This window comes from Pungitius pungitius, chromosome 11, assembly GCF_949316345.1.
Source record: "Pungitius pungitius chromosome 11, fPunPun2.1, whole genome shotgun sequence".
NCBI classification, from domain to species: domain Eukaryota; kingdom Metazoa; phylum Chordata; class Actinopteri; order Perciformes; family Gasterosteidae; genus Pungitius; species Pungitius pungitius.
Genome location: NC_084910.1, coordinates 17752156 through 17764386, shown reverse-complemented (window position 1 = coordinate 17764386; position 12231 = coordinate 17752156). Strand labels below are relative to the sequence as shown.

The following is a 12231-nucleotide window of genomic DNA, read 5'->3' as shown; positions in this document are numbered from 1 at the left end:
GACACCTCCGAAAGCAGGAGGTGGGGGGGGGGGGGGGGTAGAAGGAGGGTGTGTGTCGATGATGATGAAGGGAAGAGATGGAGATCTCATCTGCTCGACCCCCACCACCCCACCCCACCCCCCCCCTCCCGGGAGCCGAGAAGCGTTCCCGCACTAACGCTGTAAACAACGTGCCGCCGTACGGACACCCAACCATCAACCGTCTGGCAGGTCCTGGCACCGCTGAGACCTGAGGAGATCAGACAGGAAGTCGACCCGCTATCTGCAACAAGCTTTTTGCAACGGCCCGTGCAGGATTCAATAGTTGGGGAAATTAAAGCAAATGACCCCGATTGTTTGAAGCGTGTGGATAAACTTGTCAGTGTTCTTTACAAGAGCGGAGCCGGTTTTCTTCCCGGGGGGGGGGGGGCGGGACAAGCACCGTGCCCCTCCTCCGTTCCCCCTCAGTCACTCAGACCAGGAGTAAGGTCATGGTGCCCCGACCACAATTACTGGCCATGAGCTGAATAGGCATTTTTTCGCCGGTGGACTTAATTACTCCTCCTTTCACGCCCCCCCCGCTTTTTCCTGGTCTTAGCTCAGCAAAAACTGTGAAGGGAAAACACGCTTGTTTGCAGGAAAAAGGGTCTCATGGCTCGGGCCGAGCAGTTAAGGGATGAAGAGGTCAATGGGGAGCATTAGCTGGGAGGTGCAATTCACAGACGACGTCCAGTGGAGATCATGGTGTCACAAGTGCTGCTTCTTCTCCAGCTTTACTCTGCACCTTTCATAGGAGATTCATGCGCGTGTTTCTCCGTGAGCGGATGACTTGTATATAATGTGCTCGATGTGGAGAGTCAACAGCCGACATTTCACACACCCTCCGTAGATCCTTTGTTTTATCCTATTTCTCATTTTCCCCAAAGTGTTGTAGCCTGCCTTTCTTCTCAATTCAATCCATTTACATTTATTCTTTAGACACTTTCAACAGCTGTGGCGCGACGGTTTGCTGAAAGGAGTTTCTCCATCATGCATTACTCCAGTCAGCTGGGACACAATACGTCCTGATAAGACAATGACCAATCAGGTGTCTGCATGCACCAACCACACACATGTCATCAAACGGAGGAGGTCCTTGGTAACTTCAAAAAAGTGTCGTTTAGAATAAAACATCCATTGAAATATATCTTTGCAAAGCAATGAATGATCACGGGACAATATGAATCATTTTATTGTTGTTTATAAGATGCCTATTTTTCCAAACTTTAATGTCTTATTTATGTCTCCAAAAGAGGCAGACTACTGAAACCTGACTGGTTTACCAAAAAATGTGCTCATTTCTGTCTGTCCGTCTCCTTATTTCCATTCCACACCATTCATTTGCAGACAATACTTTTTCCAAGGGCCATTTCAAAATGTTGAGCCCCCCCCCCCCATCATTTGTTAGTATAACGTATAATAATGGCCTTGTGTCTATCTGGGTATTTAATTAGATTACCGCTTTAATGCTCTCCGCTGATTGATGGTCACAGAACGGGGTTAATTGGCAACACTTGGCTTTTGAACCAATCGGGCCAAAGATAACTGCTCGGTTTGGGACTCCCGGGAGAACAGACGCAGTGGCTGTTGCATCCTGTGTTATAAGACTTGACCATGTTACCAGCCGTATCTCCACCATGTGTCCCTCACTTCCTCTCCGTATCTGACCGTAACACACACACACACACACACACACACACACAAACACACACACACAGGGTATGAAATCAATCAATCCATACAATGAGATCAAATGATAAGGCAACTAATCTCATGACGAGAGTCCTATGTTGGGATATCCAACCCAAAGAGCCCTATTGTTGTAAAAAAAAAAAAAAAAATACTAAAAACATATTGTACTTGGTCTCATGTTCCCTCATTAATGTGAACGATTCCAGTCATTCACACATACATTGTACGTAAGTCCTCACTGGAGACCAAGTAAGTTTTAATAAGCAAATGAAAATAATCCAAAACTACAGTACTCAATAGTAATTCAATGTGTTGCAAAAAAATAGACTAAATAAAGTTAAGTTAGAAATAAAGTTTCTAAATATCAATGTGTCAGGATACGTAGCTGGTGCAGAGGAAGGCAGGACTCAAATGCAGGAGTTTCCAGGTTTCCAAAAGGTGCTCTTTATTCACCAACAAAATCAAAAAAGGACGTGCACCAACGACGACTAGACATTTAGACAATGACACAACAGGGGACAGCAGGCACACAGGGCTTAAATACACTAGGGAGGTGCAGGTGATTGGACACAGGTGGAAGCAATCAGGCAATCACAGGCCAAGGCAGGAAGTGAAGCTAACCCAGGGACACAAGAGGCATGAAAACTACAAAATAAGACAGGAAGCAGAACCAAACCGTGACACAATGTTTGCAACTTTTTACATATCTTGTGAAAAGTCCTTATTTGTCCTGCAATTTTTAACAAAATCCACGTTTCAATTTCTGCGTGTTTCTCCTCTTCTCCTCACCATCACATTGACATTGAAAGGTTTCACGAGACTTTTGTTTCACCTTTAGAATTTGTCCAATATACTGTCAGCATTTAGCTTCAAAGAGAAATCACAGTTTTTATACCCATGTACAATCAAAACTATGAATCAAAGCATATCTTACAGTTCTACGCTTTTTAACCAAAATACAGTAAACTCTTAAAAAGGCAGCAAATTTCCACCACTGCAACTTAAAATCTCTGTCTGTGAATCCCCAAACTTTATGGAAGAGTGAAAATAAATGATTGGAGCAGATATATTTATTAAACACGTAAACAATCGCCTTACTTTAGAAGCATGTGCTCTCTTATCTTCAGGGAAGTGGAAGCCTTGGTTGGAGCAACACGAGGTTGAGGATGCAATTTAAAAAAACTCAACATTATTGAAAGTAACGGCCCTCTTTCAGTTCATTTTCTATAATCAGTTGTTGTTTCATTGAAAAGCCTGTAGCCATGATAAATAATAATGGATAATATTGTTTGTCCTCTATGTTCTTTTGTTAAACATCTCTGCAGTTACAAGAATACTCAAGCTTGGCTGTTCCGTCTAACCTTGTCATTAAAGTGGCCTGAAGTGCCTTTCATTCTGGATTCATATAATTTACTTGAAAGAAAATACAAAAATACTCTTTTCATACTTTATACTATAAAATAGACGCAAAATATAATATTTATGTAAAATTAAGGCACTGAGCTTCCATGACCCTGTCTGTTGGAATGAGTGAGCTTTAACTTAATCCACGTAATACATATACAGGTGAAACTACTAAAATTAGAATATCATGCAAAAGCTCATTACTTTTAGTAATTCAACTTCAACGGTGAAACTATTATATTATATAGACTCATTACATGCAAAGTGAGATATTTTTAAGCCTTTATTTAATATAATTTTGATGATTATGGCTATAGATATATATATATGTATATATATATATAAACACACACACATACACCAATATATTAGTTTCTTTTAAGTTGAATTACTGAAAGTAAATTTTTCGAGTTTCACCTGTATATGTGTAAAAATATACTCCGAGCACTTCACATTAGACATGTATTGTAATTCAGCTCCGAAGATGGACTACAAAGATATATTTACCCTCACGTGTTGTTACAGTCATGCAGACGACATAAAACAACCAGGTTCAAAGTGTCACCTCATTAACAAAGCTGCGTTTCTCGGCCATGATCGTGATTCGCATGGAATGGTTGGACGGAATTATCTCCTTTCCTTTCCTTCCAGTGGTTCCTACGCTAAAGGAGCTAAGTAAGGGAGCATGGAAGCTCATTTCCGCGTATCGTGAAAAGCTAGAAGCTACGATAGTTCGAATCAATGTGTTATTTGTGCACTTCGGGCCTGAAGGTCTACTTCGGCTCGGAAGGTTTTTTGGCTGAGTCCGGGTTTGTCACCCGGGTGGAAAGCAACAAAAATATTTTAATTCCTCGCTACCTATGTGTTTAGAAAGTTGTAGCAGAGTTGTAATATCATATTTAGAGCTATGGATAGAGACACACACTATTAAAGAGATCAACAACTGTCATATCTTAACCACACATTCCACACTTCACACTGTCAAAAGGCATTAACATGCAAACATTTGATTTTTTACGGTGACTCAAACATTGTCGGCAAAAAGTCAATAGATTTGCCCATCATTACATTGGAATGTGTCCTTTTAAAAAAAGAAAAAAAAGCGCACTGTATGATTTTGGGTGTAATTACTTGATTCCGTTTCCTCCTCGTTTCTGCACATTGTGAGTGATGAGTCGGTATCCATTCCCAACATTTCTGAGAATAAGCCGTTATAGAAGATACCGGGAAGTCCCTCCCTTTTAATTTGACCACTTGACCTTCTAACAGAACAGCATCTCCGGGCTCACAGCCACAAATTGTCGTCGAGGCCGAAGAAAAAACGGATCTTAATGTCTAAAGGCGTTTCCCACAATGCATGTGGGGCTGCTTCAGGTCACCTGAGATCAACCAAAAAGAAAACACAACTATTAGGATTATTTATCTAGAAATATATTTACTCTAAAGAAATCTGCCATGGATGTAATTTTTATGCAAACCACAGCAAAAGTACCAAAAGAAAGTGATTTCTCAAGTAAAACCTGAATACAATATATTCAAAATGTTCAGATGAACAGTGTGTGATTAATGAAGCTCGAGAAGAAAAAAGTAAAAATGTTCTAATAGAAACCTAAAATCAGAAAACCACTATTTTCCAAAATGAACAGAGAAAAAAACATGAAATCGATCACTATAACACAATATGTGATAAACCGTAAGTGTGGTATGAACATTTGGACACTGTTCTGCAAGATAAAAATCATTTTTAGAATCAACGTTTATTTAGTTTTAATTGACAGATATAGTATACAATACTGTACATGTGAATCATTTTCAGTTTGTTGTTTCCTGTGTTTATTTATGAAATTATATATTTTTTTAATTTTTAACCACCTTTGGCCGCGGTTACCATGCAAACCATCCATGCATCTTTGAGCTTCGGTGAGGAAAAGACACCGGATCACCTGGCAGGTTAAACTTCATCGACACAGACAAAAGGTAAGAGCAGAAACGAGTTTCCTCCAGTCATGAACGATCTCTCTGTACTTTTTGTCTCTATGAGGGATGGATTTATCAAACTTTTTGCTTTATTGATAACAAACACATTTTGATTCGTATGCACATGATACATTTTCTACGGTAAACTTTTTCTCTTCAATGATAAAATAAACATTATAAACTTTTGAATATATTTAATTGAATCGAACTTAATTCATTGTTGGACTGCAGTTATTTGAAAGATGCACAACATAAACATGCAGGGAACAAAGCCTGTGAGTTCTGTGTGACTGACTTGGATTTTCTTGCTCTTGTTTATTCATGTTTTGTTTGTCTTGTCTTTATTTCATGTTAACAGAAGAAAATACAACCATCGAGATGAGCTCGTTAGAGGTAAACTTTAACTACTGGATATCAGCAGGAACCTTCCCCAGTTCGATCCCTTTGGTCACATTAAGACAAATCTTTCAAAACGTGTGTGTTGAAAAATGCAAGTTGGGCCTCTTCTTATCCATTCTGTGCTAATCCACATACACATTTGAATCTGGACTTTGGGTGAATCAAGGTTTCAAATTCACGTGTTATTTAGTTTACAAGCCAAATGTTTTTACAGAGGGTTTTTAAAATGTCTTTTTATTTCAATTTTTGTATCACTATGAGTGCTGTTTGAACAAAACGCTCAATGTAGGGAGGAATGAGCTTGCACAGTTTGGTGGACGCAAGAGCTACTGAAGCGGAGATTACTGGGAATAAAACTAATTAGAAGAAAACCGCCTTTAAATACAGATATATATATATATATATTTATATAAATATAAATATATATATATATATATATAGTCAAAAACATTTAATAGAAGCAGGTTTTGTATTGAAACGTTATGTTTAAATAAATATGTAAATGAGGCATTGTGTAATGGAGCCTTTAGTGAATTCAGTCCACAAACAAACAAGCTTGTATCTATTAGAACATTTTTACATCTCTTATTTCATATTTCACACACCGTCTGTCTGAACCTGTAGCCATCCTCTGTCTCAGCAGAGGCTCATGGGTATTGTAGTAGATAGACGGAACATTTCACAGCTTTATATGTGAACGTTTTCTTGTTCATTTCCGATTGCAGTGCACTCACAGTGTACATAAGATGGTCAGCTGACAGAAAGTAAACATTAACCAGAGCGGTTGCCTAGCAACCCACTTCTGCTGAATGAGACAAAACGGAGATTTTGGTATACAAGTATACATTTTATAGTAGAACCCCAAAATATGAGTATGAACCTGCACATGAGCACATCCTCGGTGTCCTTTGTTATCGTGAAATATTTGTGTTCCGGTACGATTCCTGGGATCCACCAATTAACATCATGTGACACTCTTTCCATCTTTATTTGTCTGAAACATGTTTACCTCCCAACAGACGTCCCCAAATCCAGCAGGACCTCGTGGGGAGGGTGAGGAGAGTTTCAACAGGGAGCAGGTGGATCCACGTCAGTGTGCCGACACTGTGGAGAAACCACACTGCTGCGCCTCGACCGCCTCAGAGCATGACGGAGGAGGCCCGTCCACCTGTGAGCCCCACCCTGGAGAGAAGCCCTTCACCTGTGAGCAGTGTGGGAGGAGTTTCAATCAAAGAGGCGCTTTGAAGACTCATCAGCTGATTCACACTGGAGAGAAGCCCTTCACCTGTGAGCAGTGTGGGAGGAGTTTCAGTAGAAGAGGCAGTTTTAAGAGGCATCAGCTGATTCACACTGGTGAGAAGCCCTTCACCTGTGAGCAGTGTGGGAGGAGCTTCAATCAAAGAGTCACTTTGAAGACGCATCAGGTGATTCACACTGGAGGGAAGCCCTTCACCTGTGAGCAGTGTGGGAGGAGCTTCAATCAAAGAGTCACTTTGAAGACGCATCAGGTGACTCACACTGGAGAGAAGCCCTTCACCTGTGAGCAGTGTGGGAGGAGTTTCAGTAGAAGAGGCAGTTTGAAGACTCATCAGCTGATTCACACTGGAGAGAAGCCCTTCACCTGTGAGCAGTGTGGGAGGAGCTTCAATCAAAGAGGCAGTTTGAAGACTCATCAGCGGAGCCATACTGGAGAGAAGCCCTTCACCTGTGAGCAGTGTGGGAGGAGCTTCAATCAAAGTGGCAGTTTGAAGACTCATCGGCGGAGCCATACTGGAGAGAAGCCCTTCACCTGTGAGCAGTGTGGGAGGAGCTTCAATCTAAGAGGCAGTTTGAAGAGGCATCAGCTGATTCACACTGGAGAGAAGCCCTTCACCTGTGAGCAGTGTGGGAGGAGCTTCAATCTAAGAGGCATTTTGAAGAGGCATCAGCTGATTCACACTGGAGAGAAGCCCTTCACCTGTGAGCAGTGTGGGAGGAGTTTCAGTAGAAGAGGCATTTTGAGGATGCATCAGGTGATTCACACTGGTGAGAAGCCCTTCACCTGTGAGCAGTGTGGGAGGAGCTTCAATCTAAGAGGCAGTTTGAAGACTCATCAGCTGATTCACACTGGAGAGAAGCCCTTCACCTGTGAGCAGTGTGGGAGGAGCTTCAATCAAAGAGGCGCTTTGAAGACTCATCAGCTGATTCACACAGGAGAGAAGCCCTTCACCTGTGAGCAGTGTGGGAGGAGCTTCAATCTAAGAGGCAGTTTGAAGAGGCATCAGCTGATTCACACTGGAGAGAAGCCCTTCACCTGTGAGCAGTGTGGGAGGAGCTTCAATCTAAGAGGCATTTTGAAGAGGCATCAGCTGATTCACACTGGAGAGAAGCCCTTCACCTGTGAGCAGTGTGGGAGGAGCTTCCGGCACCGTCAGCCTTTCAGGGATCATCAACACGTTCACTCTGGGGAATAAAGCGAGGCCTGTGAGTCTCTCTTTGGGGGGGGAACCGTCGACCTGGACTGTCTGCATCTCTTGGTTGTTCAAAAAAGGTGACATGATATGTATAAGTGGACATTAAAATATTGTTTTTTCTGCATCCAACTTCAGTTGTCCTTTATTGTAATAATGCTCTATTGAGGTACAGCAGCTAAGACACAATCTACAAAACACGAGCTAAAGTCCTCCATTAAATAGCTGAATTAACATGTTGTGTTGGTGCTGGTTTTGTCTCAGAGTGGAGACGTCTCAGAGCACCAGCTGGAGGCTTAGCTGAAGGATGTTCCGGTTTAGAATGAGGACCCTGACCACCTCCTAATGTCTATTCCTGATCACCATTCCTTGACCTCTGTGGAAAACTTCAAAGAAAGATGGTTAGGCGAATGCAGGATTCAGGAAAAGACAAACCGCAGCGTTTAAGTCCCGTAACTATGAAGCGACGAGAGACGCACGTCAGTGACGTCAGTCTGCAGAGGTGAAACTACAAATTTCTCCGAAGGTGGACTACAAAGAGGCATAAATTAGTTACGCTAAAAGTCACTTAATCTGCGTTTCTCGGTCATGATCGTTTTGACTTGTGAAAGGAACGAATGATACGTCACTATTTAGTTTTAGCCTTTTACGTTTTCTTGAAAAAACAATACCGTCCGGATAGCGTGATATTACATTTTTGGCCATACCGCCCATCCCATCCTTCTTTTTTTCCAGAGCCGCAATTATGTTTCCGCCACTGAAGTGTTTTCCAATGCCATGTTTTTGTATGACCCTGTTCGTTTCAGTTGGCAGTGCTATTTACTGGTGATGTAGCGTGGTCTTTTTAGTTATTTGTCCCTCACAGTGTGAACATTTTTAGAAGTAGGAGCCACACTTCAACGTGACCGTGTTCATGCTACGGGGATTTTGTGCATCCGCGTGCTTTGGAAACCACTATGTCTTCCTGTCATTAGAAATGTTCCACAAATGCGGGAAAGTAGCGGTAAATGCAACAGGCAAACCACTCAGGATCCATTAATCTCCCGAAGAGACCCTCGTCAAGCCTGTGAACAAACTTTTTTCCAAGTCTGAGGCCATTTCTCTACTTTTTACTCTCCTGATTACCCGACACATCTTGAACACAGCGTTGATTCAAACCATCTAGAGACTTCCAAAAGACCACAGACCCTTAAGGGTCCGTCCCACCACAATACAGCTAGAATAGTAGCAGCTGTCTTTAAACCAACGCCTTTAACTCATGCATTTAATTATTTTTTTTTGTTTGTGCAGAACTGAGCTCCATCCGACACTCGCAATGAGATTTCAGAGGGTATAAACCTGAGGAAAACCACAAATGAAAGACCCGTCGTGTTAAGGTCACATGTTTACCGGAGGAGATCTATGGCGGCACATGTCCTCTGTCTCATGTCAGATGAGGAGACGTCGGGTACAAGCTGATGGAACAAGATACAGAGAGGGGGACTCTGTGTAAGCCAGCGCATTCTACACTGTCTTTATCTACACATCTGGACATCACATGCACAAACCTCCCGTCAGGCAGAATCCCCCCCACCCCCCGATCGATGCACCACCAAGCAAAACAACGGTTTTAGGTATAGGCTTCTCTTTTTTTACATCACCCAACCCTTATCTGTGGCTGGATAACAACACGCGGCCAGTAACACACGAACCAGTGTTGTATGTGTATGTGTGTGTGTGTGTGTGTGTGTGTGCACTGATGAGTGCTTTAATATGTTCCAAGCTACTGTATGAAAGTTATTACAGGCCAGTTTGCTTGAGTGTGTGTGCAGATCACAGGGGTAGACCCAGAATCAATGGGTTGTGTGTGTGTGTGTGTGTGTAACCGGATCTGCCCGTCTCAGCCCCTCATTAGCAGCCGGGCTGTGCACACCAGAGGCCTCATGCAGATGAGCGGTAACTCGAGGAGCTGTGTTGGACGCTGGTGAGTGAGACAGCAGCAGTTAGCTCAGAAGCTAACGAATGACGTTTCTCCTCCCCCCCTCCCCCCCGCCCTCCCCGTCTGTCTCTGTCAAACTACTTGGTGCCTTGTCCTCGTCTCTTTTTGTGTCTTCAGTTTGAGGTCAAATGTCGGCATAAGCACATTTATTCAAGACTCTGCAGTTAGTGTGAAGTCACTTCACAATAAACAGGATTCCTGTGCGATGCTGACCACTAAATAAAGGCTTCTGATGAGAAGAAATGCATTTTATGTCAGTATTTGTGTCTGCTTAATGTTCAAATGAAACCTTTCCTTTACATTCATATATATAAATAGAAAGAAAAGGCTTCACCAACCTAAATATTTGTCATTTGAATATTTGTATTACTGACATTTTCAGAAAAAAAAGATATAATCATAAGATATATAAGATATAATCTGGTCCAGTCAAAAGTTTGGGCCCATGTGGTGTGTGTGTGTGTGTGTTCTTTCACCTCCTCTCTCCAGCTTCGTATCCATGTTCATAGAAAGCCTCTCTCCATTATCCTAATTGAAAAATAAGAGTAAAGTGCCACTTTATTCACAATGCACAGCCATGACCCCCTTTCTATTCATCTCGTGCGCTGCAGTTCACCCCGAAGCAGCAAAGACCACGCTTCAGTACTGCTGCTAAAAAATTACAATGTCAACTGAATTATCCACATTACATAGATTGCGGTCTGGTTTCACATTTTTTAGCAGTTACGTTCATTATTGACATGGACAAAACGTGCAAAACCAAGAAAACACGTGCAGGGGCAACCACACATTTTACCAACAAAACAATTTAAGCAAGTGAATTGAAGGTGAATCATTTGGTAAAAATCATTGTGTTCTTCATCCAGCTCCACTCGTGACGAAGAGGTTTTTGCGGATCCCGGCTTTCTGCAGCTCCAGGAACAGTCGATAATCCAGCGAAACGCACAGCGGGAACATGATAATCGTGTACCGCTCTCGTTCTGTTTTGCCCGCGAGTTACTGTATTAGCGGGGAGGGGGGGGGGGGGGGCGGAAAGTACAATTACAACATGGCACTGAGACCGGTGGTACGTGTGATGGAGAAAAACAACAGCCCTCACGCCGTGTACCAGCACTCCGGAGTAACTGTGTGTAGATCTAACGAGAAAAAAGACAGGCAATTGCTGACATTTGATGATGAGTAGCCTTCTGTAATAATGTGTTTTTCTAGGAAAATGTCTGCACCAGTACTTTAACACACGGGTTACTGGGAATTGGTTGGCAAATGAAACTCCAAAACCAAGTACTATTGAAACTTTTTTTCCAAAATTTTCTTCCTTTATTTATTTATTTTTTTACATTTTTCTACTTAATATATAGTTTTTTTCCGTGACAAATTTTGTCCTAACATATTTTGACATTTTTTACTCGTTTCAAAACGTTTTTCGATCTAATCATTTTTAACATTTTTGTACTATACATATTTTAACATAGTCTACAAATTTCATTCGACCTAATATTTTTGTGCTTTTCTTTTAAAATATTTTTTGAAAAGAAATCTGGAACTTTAAAAAAAATGTATTTTTTTCCAAAATATTTTTTCTATATTTTTCATGCTACCTTCTTCCTGCCTGCTGGACCTACTGCTTTATTTAGACTTTTAGTTCATATGCCAGAATAGCTTTCTGTCTGAGGGGTCGAGTGCTCGTTCCACTGGTCACTTCACCATGATAGATCACTTCCTGTGTAGCAGGAAACTACACATATTAACCACTGTAAGTATGTGCATGTCTGCACGTGTCCATCATTTAGTATGCGTCAGTATGCAGCATGTGTTCTCGGATGTCGGCACAGCCTCGCTCTCTACTCTGGAAATGTGTGATAAGGAAAATGATAAAGAGCGCAAAGCAGTTAGAGCCATAATTGCCTTTCATTCAATCAATGAATATATGCAACCTGCAAGCTCCGTGGCATTTGTGTCAGTCGTTTTCACCCCCTGCAGAAACAATGGGCCATTAATATTGTGCATGGCAACAGAAAGTTCTTTGTATTTATTGTTTGCATGTGAAAAGACTTTTACCGAGGGGGACAATCTCCTCCGGAGCCATTAGAAGTGATTGCAACAATTTGACGACAATATGGCAAATCCTGCCAATTTCATGGACCATGCAGGAATCTTTTTTTTTTTTTCCTCCAATCTAATATCAATTCATGGCGACACAAGAGGAAAAGTCAGAGGGACAAGCAAAATCATCGACACACGGTGGCCTGTGATAAGTGAGTGCAGCAAGATCGTGATCTCATTGTCACAGCCGCACCAAACCGACGTAAATGT

The 12231-nt window shown here is 41.8% G+C and overlaps 1 protein-coding gene across 1 annotated transcript; it reads left to right on the top strand.

The window, feature by feature from the left end:
* The first annotated feature begins 4995 nt into the window (after positions 1-4995).
* On the top strand, positions 4996-7943 carry LOC119197738 (gastrula zinc finger protein XlCGF57.1-like). The gene is made up of 3 exons (XM_037454309.2): positions 4996-5091; positions 5450-5484; positions 6510-7943. Exons 2-3 carry the CDS (start codon positions 5470-5472, stop codon positions 7941-7943), a joined length of 1449 nt encoding a protein of 482 aa, XP_037310206.2. The 5' UTR covers positions 4996-5091; positions 5450-5469.
* The last annotated feature ends 4288 nt before the right edge of the window (positions 7944-12231 follow it).